Genomic DNA, 20,588 nt, shown 5'->3' with positions numbered 1-20,588 from the left:
GATTATTAATTTGCTCAGTGTGTTCTGTATTGGCTAGTCTGGGGGCTGCTGCTAGAAATAGCTTGAATCTGTTCTTTATTCCGACAGACTGAGGACAGGTGATCTATCTGTTTTAAAGACTTTAAAGCCTCAGCTCTCCCAGTCCTTGAAGCAACATTATTGAGGTTCCCCACCCTTTCTTATGGCTCTGGAGGCCTAACTGTTCCTTTGGAAACGTTGCCATTGGAAACCTATTCATTCATAGTACATGAATAGACCCTCTAGGTTGTGAATACCATTGATAAGAAGAGGATGAATAAGCTGTAAGCAATTTGTTCTCCTCAGGCTGTACTTTCAGGCTAGTTGCAGCTCTGGCTGGGTGGATTTCAGAGACAGCAGTGTATTGTAACACAGAATTCTGCTCTTTTAGGAATAAAATCCTATGAAGTGAACAGTTACTTGATTCCTCAATGTCTTTTCTTGGCTGGGAAACTAATAGAGAATTTTCAGGAGTTCCAGAGCTCATTTGAGGATACCTGTAGAAAGGGTGCATTTTTCTATTACATGTCTCTATTTACCTGAAACAACTCTTCTGGAACTGTTATTTGCTATACCTAACTCGATTTTTTTTTTCCACCCCTTTTTCAATCTATAGGAAGTTCCTTTCATATGGGTGGGGCCGCACCCTGGCTTTCCTGAAGGCATGCATGCATAGCGGGGCAAAGCTTTCCACCAGCTTAGAGAGCCATTGTTTTCTCCTTTCTTTGCGGTCTAGTATATTTTAAATGAAAATCGTATCTCCAAGCAGAAGGAAAAAGAGTAATGCTGTTTCTGGGGTGGCTGGGAAGATAGCGATCCTTGAGCCTTAAAAGGGCAACAAAGGGAGTACATTTCAGAACCCTTTTACTGCACTTGGTTTAGCGAACTCGAAATTGGTTTTGACTGTGTGTGTGACAGATAAATGGATGGGAGTTTATGTCGTTTGGTGCAATGTTTCCTAGTCCTTAAGCTTTGCATGTTTAAATTACTAAGTGTAACTACATGGAGAAGTGGTAGTCCTGTTTTTTAAGCTCATGGTTTAGCGGCTCTATTTTGATTGTGAGACATAATGAACCTCTGAAAAGCATTCTGGCAGTATTTGAGCTCAGGAGATGCTACTAAAAAAAAAAAAGAACATTTTTTTTTTTTTCTTGTGAAAGTAGTGTTACTTTGCAAAATCTTCCACTGCTAATACATTTAAAACGTACATTGCTGCAAGCATAGAAGTAAATCAGAAAAAATACTGTCTGGTAAAATTCAAAAACATTGTCTAAAATCTCCAGATTTTCTTCAAATAGTCTTCAATTGTACAGTTGCTTTCATTGAATAAATGAGCAAAATCATCCCTCTCATAGCTACATCACATTCATCAAGATTACATCAAAGGTGAAATTGCTGCAGACTCCTGCAAATCCCATACTAAAAAGATTTTTTAAATGGACTATTTGTGTGAGAAGTTGTACCAGGTAGTGGCCAAAGCCTGAAATGTACAGATGAAATTCTCTTTCCAGGTGCATGCTTTAAATTTGATTTATGTGAACACAGGGGATAAATGACAGTCATGGCCTGCTGCATTTCAGATAAAATACAGAGTATTAAAAGCACTTATTTCTGAATCATTAATGGTTTCTTTCGTTGACAAAGCTTAAAGGATGAGCATTTGAAAAATAAAGTAGCTGGCATGAGATTTGTGTATGAAATGCTAAGAATTACATGATTTTGTGGTGATGCTGGGGAATGTGTAAAACTAAGATGAAAAACAAGTTAAATCAATTTTTTTTTTCAGCCAGCAGCAGATTTTCTTGTGTAAGCACTATTTGCTGGTGTAGCTTTACTTGATGAGGGAAAGATGAAATACAGAAAATACCTGGTTGCTGGAGAACTTTCTTCTGTTAAATGACAGGCAGCATTCACAGGAGACCTATTCTTTCATATCTTAAGTTCAGCTTTTCCAGTAGTTTGTGTTCAGTCTACAGCAAAAAAAAAAAATACTGTTGGTGTGTCCAATTTGGAAACCATGCTTTTGCTAAGAAATCTTCCTGCTTCTGATTGTCTTCCGTGTTTTATTTCAGTCCCTGCCTCTAACATTTGGGGAGGGAGAGTGGGAGGCAAACACAGCTGTGTAAGTGGTAAAATGAATTTTCCTTTTGAAGCACGTCGCTGATGTTCTGCATATTATCCTGCCAAATGTATGAATACGTTAATGGTTATTTGATTGTCTGGTCTTTCTACTCCGTTTTTGTAAAAGCCAGATATTTTGCTTCTACTTCTTGTAAAGCCACTTTTAACTCAAGCTTTTTAAAAGTAACGTGGTTTGCTAATTGATCTCCTAAGGTTAATTCTGTGTGATTTTTGGCATTTAAATAGGAAAAAACAATTTGTGTTTACGTAATACATTTTATCTTACTATGGGGAAAGAAATTTTTTAAATATTAAAAAATATGAAAAAGACATGCAAATATTATCAACCTGAAATAATGCATTTTTGGGTTGTGAACAACCATGATATTTTATGAGTATTAGAGTAATTTTTATAATTGCAGTTTCCCCTTCCTTGGAAAAAAGGAAACAAAAGGGCCTGCCATAAGTGTTTTCCATTGAATTAAATGTCAGTTACTGCTGTTGGGTATTTGAACTGTGAATAACTTTATGCTGCTGTATTTGCTAACACCGAGGCGATGCCCCAGGAACCTGTTATCAGGGAAGCCAGCACAGCTGACTTATCATCCATAATCACTGCCATTATCCTAGAAAAAGCCCCTTGCTCAGTGTAGTAAGTAAAACATACCGGTATGGCTAAGTACACAGCTGAGGAAGAGCAGCACAGGTTCAATTCTTACAGACTAGTGTGCCGTTCATTCAAGCACAGGAAGAAGACCTAATGTAAGACTAACAATAAAGTGCTACACAGGTCATGCAAAGCATTCTAGAATTGCATGACCTTTGAGCATGATCAGCACAGGGCTTGTTGTTACTCTCTTGGAAAGCCTGAACTGCCCTCAAGCTAGATCTCAAATTGTCTGAAATGGGTGAGTTAAAAGGGGTGGCAATTGTTTAGGTAGAAGTTAGACCCCCTCGGGAGTGTACTTGCAGAGAAGAAGCCCAACTGGGCTTGCAGCTCAGAGAGAAGAGGAGCCTGGTTCCGCTGCGGGTGCGGGAGGTCTGGCAGGACTCAGTGCTGCGACAGTCGTGCCTACGCCTCCTGGCACTTCAGCCTGCTAGAAATGCTGATGGACAGGAGTTCCTGCTGGGCCACCCTGCCAGGGACTCTGCTTGCCAGGTTTTCCTAAACTATTTAGCAGTCAGTTTACTTTTTTCTGTGGTTGCTTCCATCCTTTTCCTCCTGTCTTCTCTTTTCACATTTTATTCTATTATTGGCTATAATCTGTATCTCCAGCTGAAAAGAACCTACGTTTTTCTCTCCCTGTGCCTTGTTCCAGGACAGGAGGCGTTCCAAGCCTGCTGCCATCTCTTTAACCTGCGATTTTAATTCTAACAGTTAGTAGACTTTTTTCTTAGCCTTTTATTTCATGCTTTGTATGCCAGATTGTGAAGAATCCTCAGTCCTAGAAACATGATTCTTACTACTAGTTCTGCCTAGAATGACATTTTTATTGCATTTATTATTTGGATGTGCTTCACCCTGCCGTTGCTGATTCTCAGTGGCTATCAGTTGCCTCTTCTTTGCTCTGTTTCTTTTTATCATGAGGATTTTCATTGTGCCTACCTCATCCCTACTGGTGATGCAGAATTTGAGCATTCCCTTCCCAGGGGCTGGCTGGTTCTGGAGCTTCCTTCTTGGAGGCTTCCTGAAGTCAAAGTCTACAATATTTTTGGCAATACCAGCACCGACAAGGGAAAAAAGTTGTTAGGTGAACCATTTTCAAACTCTGTGATGCAGCCATTTGACTGGCTGGTGCAGTTCCAGTTTGAGCATTTTGCCAGCGGTACTGTAGTTGTAAGAAATCCGATGTTTGTTAGCACTGGCTGAACCTATTGGCACAAGAATGTTTTTATCATGGGTTTTCTTTAAAACCAGACAGCCCTGTAACTCTTTCAGTCCAGAGGCAGCATGCCTTTCCAGAATGCTCAGGCAGAGATGTTGTAGATGTTGCTGACTGTTTCTCTGGCTGTCATCAGTGATAAACCATTTTAGATGTTTAATTATTTCTTGTTTTGGTTTAATATGGAAATATTAATTCCTGCATAAGGATAAAACATGAGTGGATTAGTCAAGGATTTTGTTACTTCATGGAGTTCATAAGCCATTTTTCTTCTTTTCTTCTTTTCCCCACCCTGCTCCAGCACTGTGCAGGGTAGAAGGGAACAGGACCCATATGTCAGTGGTCTAGGATGGCCAGTGAAGGCTCCAACATTCCAAGTCCTGTGGTCCGTCAGATTGACAAGCAGTTTCTGATTTGCAGCATATGCCTGGACCGTTACAAGAACCCCAAAGTACTTCCCTGCCTGCACACTTTCTGTGAGAGGTAAGTCCTTTCCTCATGCTGGTAACTCAGGACTTGTGTCATGCTGCGAGCACAGGACAAGGCATCCTTTAGTGGACAGGAACTTTTCCCTTCACTTGTAAATGTCCTGTTAAGGCGTGATAAAGTCTGGGAAGGCTGGAGAGACAGGGATGTAGAGAAACACATTTGTGGCAGGCAGGAAGAAGAGATAGCAGTGGCATATTTGAAATACATTCCCTTTATGCAAGAGTAAACAAAAAGTAAATCTAATTAAACTAATGAATATGGTTACTACAGTGTGAAAGGTGATGATAGCCAGAATTTGGACCTCAAGTTAATGGTCTCAAATTTATTCTGATTATCATGTAATTAGAAACAAGAAAAAATAATCTTTGTTGATTTACTAAGCCAATAAGTAATTATCCCATCCTTTTAATGTCCAAGAGTTAGACATGATATATACATTATTAATAACCTGAGATTAAATGTCTTCATTATTCTGCAGTTTGGTTGACTGAAGTGGGAAAACTCTCTGGAAAGAGATGTGATAAACCAACCTGCCTTTTACTGCATTCGGCTGAATGAACTGAATATGCATAATGATACTTTAACGTTGCATTATCCATCAAATTGTGGGGAAAACACAGCACCTACAGAAAAGTTAGCTGAAGAATTAGTGGTTAGAGTTCTTAATCTGATGACGGGATGCAACTCTGGATTGTATATTGAATGGCAGTAGAATGTTTATAAATGGTATGTGGTGTGAACACTTATTTAATTTAGGAGATTTCCACCTCTTAGCAAGAATTGTGGTGTGAATCTCTAATTTTGCACAGGGTGAAAGAAAAATTGTGGATCTCTGCCTGTGTCAGATGAACTGGTCTTTTGTAGAACAATAGGAAATCCCAGCATTAAAAAAGGCAGCACTAAAACTCTTACTGACATCAGTGAGACAAGATTTTCACCATCATGTGTTAAGTTTCCTGACTTCTGTTCATGTGTACAATCTAAGGTTAGCTTCTGGTTTTCACTGTAATCCTCTTAGGCTGATCTGGTTATGGAGAGAGGCTGGTAGAACTCTTCCAGTGAAGTGCTGATGTGCAAAGCTTAAGTGCTCCTTTCACGGAGCCCTTACTGGGGGTTCAGGAGGAGGGCTGCCAGGGGAAGATGAGGAGTGGTGCTACTAAAACCCTTGTAAAAGGGTTATGGAGCTGTGTGAGGTCACACTTTCTCAGTTGGCATCCCATGAGGAACTTGGTGTAGCCCTGCTCCCCTTAAGAACTGCATTTTGCAAAGCTTCTTCTGCTTACAGGACCATACTGAATATAAAATATTGCATGCAACTGTATGTTGCATGCCCAGCCAGGTGTTAACTTCATTTCCGAGGCCAAAAGTGGCCTTAAGTCTCACCTAGGCACAATATTGTCATGTTGTTGATTGCTGAACTTTTGTGTCAGGTTTATACTCTGTGAAATTTGCTTTTTCTGGAAAACACCAACACTGCCCTCAAAATCAAACACAAACAAAAATTTCCTCCAAAACTCCCCTTAACATAAACTGTGATAACCTAGCAGGTAGTTCCCCATGTCATAAAGAAAGCTCTGTTGATTTTGGGTAGCTGCCAAATAACTTTCCAAATTGAAATAGATGAAAACATTTCCTTTGGTTTTATTGGAACCATGTTATACCTCTGAAACACTAAACTCACAAACACAAGTTATTAAAGGAGATTCTGATGGAAAGACAAGGGTCAAGCACCGGTTAGTCAATTAAAGGCACAAGCTCAAATATTTGATGCAACTTCATGTCTGTCAGACTTTATCAGATAAATTCAAAATTTTTACTGCATAAAACATCCTGTGAGCAGGATGCAGTAGCTTTCTAAAAGCATGATCAACTGCATGAATATCCCAAAAAAATTGTGTAACTCTTTTAATGATATCTTCTTACTGAAACTTTTTTTTCATGTGGCAGAGTGAAAAAAAGGTTTAAAAGAAAAAAAAGTTCCCCGTAACCACTTTTGCTTCAGAAGCCTGTTTGATGTACTTTTATAAGTAGGGGTAACACTATTTCAAACTAGCTCTTTAACTGATGAAAGGGGTTTTTTTTCCCTCTTTGATGATACTTTCCCTTTCTTTCTCCTTCCACCTTCCTTCCCCATAGGTGTTTACAGAATTACATTCCAGCCCATAGCTTAACCCTTTCTTGCCCCGTGTGCCGCCAGACCTCCATTCTGCCAGAGAAAGGGGTTTCTGCACTCCAGAACAACTTCTTTATTACCAACCTGATGGATGTCCTGCAGCGAACGCCGGACAACAGCATTGAGGAGTCCTCCATCTTGGAGACTGTCACTGCTGTTGCTGCAGGCAAACCTCTCTCCTGCCCCAATCACGATGGAAATGTAAGTGAGATGGCCTCCTGTGCTATGTGCAGGTATTGATATGTGATGACTTGTCTGGGTTTCATGGATGTCTTTTTCTAAAGAGAAAGCAGGGGAAGTGGAATCACACTAGTTCTTTGATTTTTATAAAAAATCAGCAAAAGACAAGTGATTTTTCAAATTAACTCAAATACTTTTAGTGGAGCATCTTGAAGTAGTCAGGATGTTATTTTATCTTACCAATCATCTGGGATGATGAGGTTTTTTTGGCACATTTGGTCAGAATTACTGTCCTGCAAGTACTAAACCTTGTGCCTTTACTTCTTTGGGTTGGGTTTCCTTAGCCCTTGTACTTGTAGCATCAGCTGTTACTGTGGGTACCTGTGTGTTTGTCTGGCAATATGTGACAAGGGCCTTACGAGTTTTACTGACCTGCACACTGGGGCAGTACCAAAAGGTATGTGAACATATTAGCATAGAGCCAAATAAAGGTGAGTCCTAGCTTAGGATGCTTTGGATCAGCACAGGCTAGAAATAGAGAGCTTCTGTTTATCTGCAGTGTTTTGAGGATCTCTCATATCAGTTCTTGGAGGCTGCTTTGTTTTTTCCCTCCACCTACTCTTTTTAACTAGCATGTCCTCACACACATGCTCAAGTCACATCAGTAAATTCATTGGCAAATACCCTCAACTGAGTTAATATTCACAGATTACTGCAAGAGCAGCTCTAACTCTGCTGACTTCACAATTTTCAGCATTAACCTGTCTAACTTCATGATAGGCATATGAGGTCCTGACTCATAGCTAAGCTTATGGAAACATGTAAGTAGAGACTGCAAAACGCAGCAATGCTGTATTGTAAACTGAATGTTGTGCTTCTATGCAAGCCAAGAAACACATGTCAGTAGTTTAAGACAACTTTCTGGAGACTGTTTTATTTGATACTCAGTGTGGGTACATTGGTTGTATAAGAGTAATTCAGCTGATAGGTAATAATTACTGTAATAGAGGAATAGCTCAGTTCCTTCTCTGTTGCAACTAGGTGGACTTGTAGAACTGATGTTGGACTCTGATTAATGAATAACTGGTGTAACTTTTTAAAATGTGTACTATACTTATGTGTGTGTAGTGGTTACTGATTAATGCATTCCTAGTTTTTGTTTGCATTTTATTTGCTCTCTTTAAAATGAATAGTTGTTTTCTGACATAGCCATTTTGATAGGAGCCATTTGATTGAGAAATGCAGAAGAATGTCAAAATTAAGGCGTTCTTTGATTTGTATTTTAAACTATCAGCTGATTATTCTTTGTGTATGTTTAAAATACCTGGCTTGTTTACAATCAAAAATATGCCACCTTATACCTCTCTGAGAACTCCTTTATAGGGAAAGGAGCATTTGTAAGTCCTCTAAACCTACTTGACTTGCCTTGAAACATAGCATGCCATTTAGGATGCTGAGTAGTGTGTGATGGGAGCATTCTCTCACTTCAGTGGGTATCTGGGAGGGTTGGGGACAGCCTGAGGGTGACTCCAATTTAAAGCTTGTAAAGCTAAGAAATTAAAAGCTAAGCGCACACATTAGTCCTTGTGATGGGAGGAGCTGAGGTAAGACTGGGAGAGCTGCTTGAAGCTGGCCGGGTGGGTCTGGCTGCAAGGGTGCACAGGGCAGGGTGCTGGGCACCTTAAGCCTCACTGAGGAGGTGGGATTATGCTGGCTTCATAGGATCAGGACACAAGAGCATTGTGTGGCAAGTAGGTTATATATTAGAAATATCTAAAACATCTTCATCCAGAATGTCTTCCTTGGAATGTGATTCCCAGGGCGGTGGTCACAGGACCAAGCCTGCCAGAGTTCAAGAAGCATTTGGACAATGCTTTTAGGTACACGGTGTGACTCTTGGGGTGGTCCTTGGGAGGGCCAGGGGTTGGACTTTGATGATCCTTGTAGGTCCCTTCCAGCTCAGGGTATTCTGTGATTCTAAGTGCCTGGCTGCTAGAAAATTTACTGGGGGCTTCAGGAAGTGAAAAAGGATTGAGCTGGCAGCTGGAGGAGAATGCCTTTACAGAACCAGCAGTCATTCTGTACTAAATCCACCCTCCATTAATTTTTACATATTGTTTTGGGTCAGACCCATTGTATTTTTACTATTTGCATCAAATATATTTATTTTAAATATTACCAGTTTTTCTTCATATTAGCTTGGAAATAAGTTTCTGGTTAAACAAGTTTTTTCAGTCATTTCAGCCATCCTGGACTTAAACCTTTCTGACTAAAATGAGATAGAAACTGATGCAGAGATACTTTCTCATTTGCTTGCCTGTCTGCTTGCATGTTAGCCTTCCTCAGGCCACATAGATTAGATACTTTCCCTTCCCAGTTGGTCACCTATTCCCATCACTCATATTTTCCATATGTGTGAATGTTTACTTTATTCCATCTGTGCACATCCTCCCATCCTCTGTTGTGTCATCTTTGTTCTGGGTGTTCTTACGAAGAATGAAACTTAGTTTGTAGTATCTTTATACAGACTATGGTTACAAAAAAATGCTTTCTCATTTTGACCCAATGTGGAGCACAAGTGTATGTTCTTGTTAAAACAGGGTTATAGGGCACATATGGAACTTTTGAACCTACTAGAAGATTCTTATCTTCTGCCTACACATTACAATAAGATTGGCTTTATTCTCAGGTGTGAAACACCTGCAGCTCTTGTGTATAAAAGCTTTCTGGATTTGAAACATTGATCTACAGTCATTTAGGGGCAGGTACAGAAGCCAGGGCAGGGAAGGCTATCAAATTCTAACTAACTTCATTGTATGTAATGAGTGGTGTAGCCTCTGAAATGTCTATACTTGGGTTTTGAGTTTGAACTGAAAACCAGCTCAGAGTGAAGGATCCACGTTTTTACAAAGTAGAAGGTGGGGCAATGTATTTTCTGCCTCTAGAGTGTAACAAGAGAGGATACACAGTATTAAATTAAACCCTTTTAACAAGAGAGAATGCCTTATCTCTGACTAGCTTTTTCTCAAAAGATCATAGCATAGCTTGGCAACTTGACAGGCATAAGATCTTGATTACAAAAACACTTCCTGAACTTGTGGACTTGTTGCTTACTGCCTGTATGCTTCTCTTAGAAAAATAAAAAATCACCTATCCTTGATATTGTGATGAAGTGACTTCATATCTTACCTTTTAAACCCATGTTTTTTCTCCTCACCTCTGTACTTCCCACCATGTCACTTACTCATGTATCCCGTTAAAGTGTAATCTGTGGGTAAGGCAAAAGCTGTGACTAGGGAGGGAGAAAAATCCACATTCTAAATTTTATCAGGTAGCTCAGAGGTGCCCTCAGGTAATTGAAACTTACATTCTTCAGTAAGCCAAAGCATGCTAAGCTAAGGTGCACTCTAGCCCTGGGACAGAGGAATTAAACGTGTGTGTGACATGAGGAAGGTGGGTGGCAAAGAGCTGACTCATCTTTTTTCTGTAGGCTGATCTTTTAATTCAAACAAATAGAAAGCAGAGGATGAACAATGTGATTTTTCAAATGTGATTTTAAAGAAGAGGGGCTTGTGATTGGTGAGAGCTTTTTCCTCAAGGCCTGAATTTTGAAGGGCTGGAATTAGTGTGTCTTGGCTTTGTGAAATCTAGTTCAGAAGTACTTGGATCCTTGATTATGCAATGTTTAAGGTTTCTGTAAATTCAGTTGAATTACAGTAGTGAAGATGTGCATGGGTCTCTAGTTACATCATTGTGCTGAAATATGCTGTGCTGGTTTAAGGTAGGAATTACTGGGTGGGATTTCAGAAGCAGTGGATATTAATTCACATTTCATTACAGCTGATGGGAATGTTCTCGTTGAATTTGGTGGAAATACAGCTGAAGCCAGTGCTGGGTGCTACAGTGTGTAGCCCAAGAGCTCTCTTGCATTTGGAAAGTAGAGGCAAATGTCATTTTCTGAGATGTTTTATAAGGCAAACCTGTCATAATGAAAAATTTTCTGGGAGTGTCACAAAATGTGATGCTCACATTGGGCATGGAGGGGAGAGATAAAAAGCCAGTGATACTTGTCTGTCTGTAGTTAGAAATCAGTCTTGCCTGATTAAGAGATGTGAGAGAAAAACTCTTAGGAAATCAGCCTATCTAGACAGTTGAAGTCTGAATTGTATTATTATTAGGTTTTCCTTCTCTTTCATCTATGCACAATACAAAAATTATAGTGGGAAATGAAAGCTGCTCTTCTCAAAACATTTTGAATTTGAGTCAAAGACAACTGTTTCTATATAGAGATACACATTAGGTTTTTGTGGTGTGTTTGCTATTATGATTTGAGCTTCTGTGTTTCCCTGATGCTTGAATAAAGAGGAAGAAAGTTGTTTAGGCTGAACAACCTTTACGGCAATGAGATGTTTCCTTTCTTATATATGTGGCTGCAAATATAATGATGTTTATTATGGGGTGGTCAGTAGAAAACAGAAATACTAAATTATTCTAATTACTGTATCCAAAGATAAAAATACCAAATAAATAAAGGGGTTGTTGAAATATCTTGAACCTAAGCATAAAATTATTAAGAGGAAGAAAGATGAATTTTGGACACTCATGCAAAATAAATGAATGATTTTTTTTTTTTGGCCATAAAATATTTCAGAGTTTCCTATTAAAATATTCTTCCTTTTGGCTGCTTCTGACTGCAGACTTTTGAAGCCTTTGAAAAGAACTTTAATCCTAAACTCTGTTTAACTGTGATTTCCTCCATGCACTGTAAGAATGCATCACATCACAGTGCACAGTTACCAAAGTAACTGTCAGGCCTCAGAGGATCTACTACAATGAGACTGCTAAATTCACAGTCACTGGAGTAGTGTTCATGAGGGTTGGTGTTTTTTTGAAGATCTACTTTTTTTTTTCTTGTTGCTGATCTATTTGATATTACACAGGTTATTTAGATCAACTTTTAAATTTTCTCAGCTTACATGAGTGGCTGACAAATTACTAAATTCTCACTGCATGGGAATCCCATATCTTGTGAATTGAGATAAGATGGAAGAATGGGAATAAGACAGAAAGGAGCTTATCAGAGGAAAATCCCTGTTAATGCTAACAGCCATGTGCAAATCATGGTTCTTGCTTCCCCCTCCTTAATTCTCAAGATGCCTTGGAGCAGCCAGGTATTTTGCACGGTGCTGTTTCAAATCCCTCTGCACACCTGAAAACAGATGGTTCTACACAACCGTCTCATCAACCAACAACTCCAGCACAACCATTTCTGTGCAAGATGTCTGAGTGCCAGAAGCATCAGCTGAATTATTCAAGATTCTGATGCTGTGCTCTGAATGCAAAAGAGCTGCCAATGTCTTGCTTTGAAGCATATACTACAAACTTCCTTATATTCTTTTTAATAAACCTAAAACGCTTTGTGCCCAAGGACTTACTAGCTGTGAAAGAAAGTCTCATGCCAAATTTGCATATATGTGCATTATTTTGACTAACATGTGATTTTGGGCACAGGACTTCTCTGTTTCTTTCCCTTCATGAATATATTCAGAATTTGGGTTATCTATTACATGTAAAGATCTATTTTTATCTCTAAAGAGCATCTTGCTGGGTACTTAACAGGTTGAAACAATCTCCTCCTCTTTCAAGTGTAGATCAGCATTCCAATTACAATCTCAGCTATGAGGTTTTAATGGTTTTAAGGGATTAGTAATGGGATATGGAGATTTTTCCCTGCAGCATGTTGATTCATTTAGGGTGCTTTCCCCTAGCAAATAAACTTGCTGTGTGGTGATTTCCAGTGAGTTTGTTTTTCAAGAGTGGCCCTGTTATGAAAACCAGCCTAAGTTTACACTTTCTTTAGCAGACCCTATGGGAAGACTAAGGATTGAGTTAGTGAGGGTAGTTGAATGCCTGTTTTTTTAAGTCGTTTCATGGAGTATGTAAGAGAAACACCAAAACTTACTATTACACAGTATAAAGATGATGTTAGGAGCAGCAGTGATGTCCAGTGTTGTTCACAGGCTGCTATTCTGACACTTTATGATGGAATAAAATGCTTTTAAATGAGCATTTTGATATAAAATATGTAAGAATAACAGCCATCTTCTTTTAGGCAGTAAATTATTGGTGCCTAAGAAAACAGAAGCTTTGTCTCAGAGCTTGGCTAATAAACGAGTCCAAGACTCAGTAAGATGTGCTTCGAGTTATGTTACTGCTGCCATGTTTGAGTGCAGAGTTGTGCACTTTTCCAGGTGATGGAGTTTTACTGCCAGTCCTGTGAGACAGCCATGTGCCGGGAGTGCACCGAGGGAGAACATGCAGAGCACCCCACGGTACCACTCAAGGATGTGGTGGAGCAACACAAGGCTTCCCTCCAAGTCCAATTGGATGCTGTCAACAAAAGGTATGGAGGCTCCACTGACTGTGTTCCATTTTCAGTTTTATCACTGGCTTCCTGTGCTGACCAGGATGGATGTTTTAATGTGCTGGTTCCATGGGTATTTACCTAGGAAACGGGGATAGTGAGGTGAGCATAAGGACAAAAAATCCATTGAGTGGGATGTACTGAGGGGTCGGCAAAAAGAACAAAAGATTCCTATCTGTCTTTCACAAATCAGATGCCATTGGAAATCCAAGTGTCATGCAAAGAAGGGGCATAAAATGCTAAGGAGGAAACTACTGTCCAATCATGAATTTAATGACAGCTAACTAAATAATGATGGCTGTTAAAAAGATAGGTACAAACACTACGATGGCAAAAGGGCTTTAAAAAAAAAGAAAAAGTGGGATAAATCTAGTTAAATCTTCTTGAGTAGATATACTGCATAAAGGACAGAGGATTCAAGGCCTCATTGTTGGCAATGCTTAAAGTCTAATGGATTTGCACAGGGGAGGACTGTGGCTTAGCCTTATTTTATCAGACCAGACCCACTGTGTGGTTATAAAAGGAATGAACTTACTTCTGGGAAATGACCAAATTTAAAGACAGCCTGCTGATGAGAGGGTTTAATCAAAAGATAGCAGGGCAAGGGCCAATGTTTAATGACTGAAACAGCAATCTTTGTAATTTAATTCCTCCCTCAGGCTTCCAGAGATTGACTCAGCACTTCATTTTATATCTGAAATCATACACCAGTTAACCAACCAAAAGGCTAGCATCGTAGATGACATTCATTCCACTTTTGATGAACTCCAGAAGACTTTAAATGTGCGAAAGAGCGTGCTGCTCATGGAGCTGGAAGTGAATTATGGCCTTAAACACAAAGTAAGATGCATGTTTTGTTTCAATGAAAAGCTGTTAATTTAATCAGCTGTTTTTTACAAATGATGCAGGACGCCAGTTTGACAAATTGTGTCTGAGATCCAGAGAACTTTGTTTTCCTAAAATCAGGAGCTGCAGAGCCTCACTTGTGGGTGCTCAGCCTTATAAGAGGAGCAGGAAGATACAGGCCAAACAATTTTCCTTATAAGATGAGCATGAAGATATAGGCCAAACAATTTATCCTGAAGAACTGAGTAAGGCTGCCTGTTTTGCTTCAAAGCACTGTTTTTCTTTCCAGTGCTTGGTAACCTATTTCACGTTAGATGTCACCTGTTGGAATACAAAAAGATTGGAGGGACATCTCACTTTCTTAGGGGAATGAGGAGAGTAACAGATTGCAGAGCTGTATTCATTCTTTTACTTCCTATCTGGATGATTGATTCTGGGGGTTTTCCCCTTATGTTGTAGACCAAGCTTCAGAAATCTGTATTTTTACAAAGCAAAGCCTGTAGCCTGGTGGGTAGAGATTTTGTTCAGGATTATTAGGTCTGAATCAGGATAATTAAAGAATTTAGTCCTTATTTTCTTGCGCATCAGTTCTCTGCTTTATAAAGAAAGATTTCTCCATGAAAGTTGCCTTTAAAAGAAAATACCATCAATAACTGGAGTTTCAAGACTGCCATTACTGAGCAGCTCGAGCATCTCCAGATGTCTGAAGTGGAGGAATGATGTGTTTCTGGATGTAGAATAGGCTTGAAAACATCATTAGAAAGGTGCTGAACTGCTGAGCCTGTGGAAATGGAGGAATTCTAATATATGCACAAGATACATACTTTTAGGAACATAGGGAGCCCAAAACCATTGTGGCACAGAATTTAGTCAACTCCAGAGCTAAGCAGCAGCTTACAGAAGTTTGAGCATCAATAATTTAGATCCCAGGTTCATCTAAATGTATTCAAGATGTCACACTTCCATAGCAAGCAAATATATTCTGTATGTGTACAAAGTCTACACAAAATGGAATATGGTGTTAAATTATTTTATTGTTGTTTAAAGAGCTTTAAAATATTTTAATAACTGTGAGCGTTAGGGAATCCAATTTTTATGAAGTGGTACATAAGCAGTAAAAGAGGCATCTACCCTGTTTCTATTAAAAAACCCCAAATGAAATTGGATTTTACTTTTAGATGGCTATTAGTCCTGCAAAATACAATCATTCTGATCATATGCTTTTGAAAAAATGAAAAAATTAAAGGCCTGTCCTTTACTAAGAAAATGTAGGGAGTTCAGTTCGTTGTCCAATGGACTGAAAGAGTGTAAGATGTAAAATACTCTATGTGCATTTAAAATATTATTTATGTTAGGATTTAATATTTTCCATTTTTGTAATGAAAGAAAACTGTCTTCAGAAAGTATTGTCTTTCTTTTAGTTTGTGGCCTGTTATCTGAAGCATATGGGGTTTTGTCATCCTGGGACCTTATTGGCTATGCTCTCTTTTAACTTCTTATGTCTTTGAATGAAGACCAAACAGATTAGAAATGCCTTGTATTGCATCCTGAGAAGTTTCTATGTGCCTAGAAAAGCAGGTGACTTGAAATTTCAGAGTAGTCTTGAAATTTGTTCATTCTAAAAGATTTTGTGTTGCTATCCCTTTCCTGTATCAGTAACACATGAGCCTGGATTTTCTCCAGTGGATGAAAAGTCTAAAGCTTTGGAAAATTCAGAAAAAAAATGCTTTTAGAATTCAGTGTCATTACATAGTGTGTCTCAGCAAGGGAAGAATATTTCATAGCGATAAATACATCCAGTCTTTAAGTTTACTTTACGTCAATTGAAATGTTTCAAAAACATTTACTTTACAGTGACAGTCAACAAAATAACTTCTCTAATCCACAGCCATATCTGTGCCATAGTTCTTCTATGTAGTAAAAATAAACCATGTGGCTGGATACCTTCATTTGGGGATTTTATCAGTGGAGATTGTGGAGGGCAGCTGCAATGTTATCTTGACTATCATGAATATCTCTGCTAGGTTGTTATAATTCAGGGATCCTTTTCATATTCATTGCAAAATAGTTTGGTTTTTTTTTTTTTTTTTAATGTTAGTTCTGTTCCCAGCCCACACCTAGCAATTTTGAGGTCAATACTGTTTTAAGAATTGTAGACTGAGGGCCAGAACTTACCCTATAATAGAAGCTCTTTCATAGTCTTAATATAAATATTGAGTGGCCACTTGCTGCCCACCAACATTTCTGGCTACTCAGTCCAACTCTTTTCACTATCTACAACCGATTGTGTATATTTTGCTTTCCTGCCTGCTGAAAGTGAGAAATCAATTTACCTTCTGCTAGGGAGATTTTTCCTTTCTTTACTTATTTAGTTCAGGAATCCCACTTTTCCTCAGGATGGATGTGCATCCAGGTCTTGAGGCCTTCTTGTCCATCTTCATAGAGGAGTAAGCCCCAGATTCCCTTGGTTCTGAAGAAACAGTATCAAAAAGTTTCTTGCAGCCTCTTATTAATGGACCTCATGACTCCAAAATATCTCTGCTTCTGTGAACATAACTCAGTTCCAGTAACTGTCTCATTAACTGTGACTGCTGAGAGTTAGATGGGGCAGGGTTCAAACTTCTACATTTGTTGCTGGGGTTTTGCTCAAAAAATACCAAAACCAAACAACAACAACAAAAACCCAAAACAAAACGGAAACAAAACAAAACCAAAAAACCCAAAACCAAACAAGACAAGATAGGTGGGGCAATAATTCAGTCTAGTGTGACAGTGGGTCTGTAAACTCTTGATTCCCTAAACCAGGGTATTTTTTTCCAAATTGTATTGTATTCCAAATACAGGTTGGTGATTAGTGTGCTACTTCTTCTAAAATGAAGGTTTAAATTAAACTCTAAAATAAGACATTATAAATTTGGTGCCTACAAAGACCTTTACATGCCACATCTTCCGGGGATAGCTCTTGTAACATGATGCTAATCCAGTGTATGGTAATGCACACAGGTCCTCCAGACACAGCTGGATACCTTACTAGAAGGACAGGAAAGCATTAAAAGCTGCAGCAACTTTACAGCCCAAGCCCTCAACCATGGCACCGAAACCGAAGTGCTGCTGGTGAAGAAGCAGATGAGTGACAAGCTGAACGAACTGGCCGAGCGTGACTTCCCGCTGCAGCCCCGAGAAAACGATCAGTTGGACTTCATAGTGGAAACAGAAGGCCTGAAGAAGTCCATTCACAACCTGGGGACTATTTTAACCACCAACGCTGTTGCCTCTGAAACAGTTGCCACCGGTGAGGGACTGAGGCAGACGGTGATCGGACAGCCCATGTCCGTTACCATCACAACCAAGGACAAGGATGGGGAGCTCTGTAAATCTGGGAATGCTTACCTCACTGCTGAACTGAGCACGCCTGATGGGAGCGTAGCGGACGGAGAAATACTTGACAACAAAAACGGCACTTACGAGTTTTTGTATACTGTTCAGAAAGAAGGAGACTTCACTTTGTCACTGAGACTTTATGATCAACATATCAAGGGCAGCCCGTTCAAACTTAAAGTGGTCAGGTCAGCAGATGTGTCTCCTACCACTGAAGGGGTTAAGAGACGTGTTAAATCTCCAGGCAGTGGTCATGTGAAGCAGAAAGCTGTGAAAAGACCTGCGAGCATGTACAGCACTGGCAAAAGAAAAGAGAATCCCATTGAAGATGATTTGATCTTCAGAATAGGTAGGTGACTTGGCTGCCTGTTGACATACTTAAAAATAGTTCAGGGAAACTGAATTAAAAAGTTTAGTTATTGTAAAGCTAAAGCTCTAAGTCGAGCAACCTGATAATACCATTAGGCCTCCTGACTTTGTTTTATATGTACATTTTGGAAGTACACACTTCAAAAATAGTTTGCAGGAAATATTTAATTGGGATTTCAGTTGAGAAATGGATACATTTGATTTGGGATATTTTAAAAATCATTAATATTCATATTGCAAAGCTTTTGGTATGGATTAAAATAATTTCAGCTTGTAATTTCTGCTTCCGTATCCCTTACTTCTAGTTAACATTTTATGGCTTGACTACCAAATAGTGGTATGGTTTGGCTTTTGTTGGTAGTGGTACTGTTTGTTAGGTGTTCTTTTTTTAAACTACTCTCTCCAACGTATCATATATGCTAGAAGTCTTAAATGTATTCCTAGAAGTCCAGAGCCTTTTAGTTCTATTGTGATGCAGTTGTGATGCAACCATGACCATGTGCTTTATTTTTGAGTTTTACCTTCTCCCCTTCTTCACAACTGAAAACAGGAAGATGTATTTCATTAGAACAAGAGCTATGCATGTCTCAGAGCTTTTGCTCCAGGAAATCTCTTGGAGTGTCCACATTTGGGATATATGGATCATTATTTTATAGAAAAAACAGAGCTGATAGTAATATTTTGTGTTCAGTTTTCAGCCACTCATTTCACAGAATGACCCTACATAGAGATGTTCCTCTGGGCTTCTGTGGGCTTATGTATGCAATGTCTGAAAAGTCACAGCTGTAATGCTCTAGGGTTTTGCACTCTTCCAAAATATGCAAAATTATTGAGACAGGTAAAACTTCTGACATTTTCACAAGGATTGCTTTCATGGAGTTAATTTGCTTCCAGTTTCAGCTCACTTTAAAAAGTTAAGGTTTGGTTCATTTGTTGATGTGGTAATGTAAAGTTTATCACAGTTCTGCAACACTACTGTGTATCTGTGTTTTGAACCCTTTGTTGAATTCCTCCAATGGCCCTGGCCAAGTCTGAATCTGTATTTTAAACTGGGCAAGATAAATCTTCTATTTGGCCTGCCAGAAGCTTGTACAGCTGTGTTGGGGAATCACACTGTAATATTCCTCTGGGCATCCAAGTCTGTGGAGTGTGCTGTTGTATGTATGCTGATGTGTGGGCTTTTATGCACAAGGGAATTGATCAGCTGCTAGCAGGGGATTGTTCTCCTGCTAGTATTAACAAGAGATAGCATTAATACAACATTACTGCATTTTGTTCATGGGGATGTGTGCATTGTATCTTCTGCCAATGCTGTGTTATTTGTGGCTTTTAAAATGGCATGTGGCTCTCTTCAGACATTCCAAGGTCAAATTATTGATTGCACATTCATACATTTGTGTAATTTATTATTTCCAAGAGCAGGGTATTTTCTGCATTCTCTTTTTCTTTCTCAATAATTTATATCCTGAACTTATTATTCTTTTTAAACAGGTGTAATCTCTAAGAGTGTGTCCATGCAGATCTGCATAGCATGTCCTTAGTCTATACAAATGCAAACAAGAATGTTCCTATGATAATCTAGAAAGTAATTGTTGTCCAATGGTTTTATTACCTCTACAACTACAACTGGTAGGAAACACTAAAGTGAGAAGGAAGTCTTTCTTTCATTACCCTGCTTTTGTGCTTTAGACTCATGCTGAGCAGAGGTGAGGGGTGTTCACAGTGTCAGTCACTTACACCTTCCCTGGTAAATCTCTTCCATGTCCTTCAAGGAAGGGTTAAGAGGCATGGTTGTCATCAGCTGCTCTGTCCAGGACCCCATCTTGTGTTCTAGCTCTGCCATGCTGCACTGTGTGCCTTAGTATTTTTTCCCTTCTGGCACTTTTCGTGACTGGGTTCTTTACAACATGTAGCAGTAGTGGTGCTATTTCCCACTTGAATTGCTTTTTTCTCTTCATTTACTTATATTTGGAATTGGCATCAGATACAGCCAGATGGAGAGTTGGCCCTCTGCTAGAAAGTTCAATTTTCCAATTTTCCTTTTCCTCAGACTGTTTAGTTGTCTGTTCAGTCATGTAACTGAGCATCTAAGTTTAGCTGGTACATTAACATGTAAAAAAAATTGCCTTTAACAGAACTTCTGTCAGCCTCCTTACTAGGTGTGAATGTCATCTTCTGGTCTGTTATAAATGCTGAAAGCAAATAGAAGCCTTACTGTTAATTTATTCCACATTAAAAAAAAAAAAACAACCAAAACCCAAAACCCACAAACAAGGTCTATGTAATCATAGCTTTAGTGCTGTTTAAAAAGCAGGCTTAGAGGGAGCAAAGGGGTTCTTGATTGGGTGTTTCACAGAATCACAAAAGAAATAAGGTTGGAAGGGCCACACTGGGTCATCTGGTCCAGCCTTCCTGCTGTAGAAATAGGAATGCCTAGTAATGGGAAAGTAGGCTTTCCTTTTCCCGTTTTTTAGCCCCAATCCCTCTGATGCTCATTGTGAGCTCTGTGGGCCTGTCATGGTCAGTGTGGAATTTTGCCAGGCCTACACTGCGTTGCATTGCAGTCATACCTGTATTGGACAGGGAGGAAGAACTCTCGATACCACATTGCTGGCAAAGCCCCCAGTGTAGTTCTGATTTGCTGACAGCAGAGACCTGGCCTGAATTTGGCTGTTGTAATTTGAGGTTTGGCTGCTGTAGCAGTAAA

The 20,588-nt window shown here is 39.3% G+C and overlaps 1 protein-coding gene across 16 annotated transcripts in view; it reads left to right on the top strand.

Moving 5' to 3' along the window:
- The window catches only part of TRIM2 (tripartite motif containing 2), a 109,324-nt gene that overhangs the window by 66,613 nt on the left and 22,123 nt on the right, over positions 1-20,588 (top strand). For 13 of the 16 annotated variants that reach the window (XM_038134614.1, XM_038134608.1, XM_038134602.1 and 10 more), the window contains exons 2-6: positions 4,324-4,505; positions 6,648-6,885; positions 13,116-13,267; positions 13,948-14,128; positions 17,138-17,861. In XM_038134614.1, the coding sequence (XP_037990542.1) occupies positions 4,372-4,505; positions 6,648-6,885; positions 13,116-13,267; positions 13,948-14,128; positions 17,138-17,861 (1,429 nt within the window). In that variant the 5' untranslated portion in view covers positions 4,324-4,371. Of the gene's footprint in view, positions 1-3,458; positions 3,517-4,323; positions 4,506-6,647; positions 6,886-6,945; positions 7,686-13,115; positions 13,268-13,947; positions 14,129-17,137; positions 17,862-20,588 lie in introns of those variants that run through there. The other 3 variants (XM_038134605.1, XM_038134613.1, XM_038134618.1) reach the window with 2 other exon arrangements.

The sequence above is a fragment of the Motacilla alba genome, chromosome 4 (assembly GCF_015832195.1).
Source record: "Motacilla alba alba isolate MOTALB_02 chromosome 4, Motacilla_alba_V1.0_pri, whole genome shotgun sequence".
NCBI lineage: Eukaryota > Metazoa > Chordata > Aves > Passeriformes > Motacillidae > Motacilla > Motacilla alba.
Note: the sequence above shows the minus strand (reverse complement) of the source record. Positions and strands in the feature narration are given on the sequence as shown.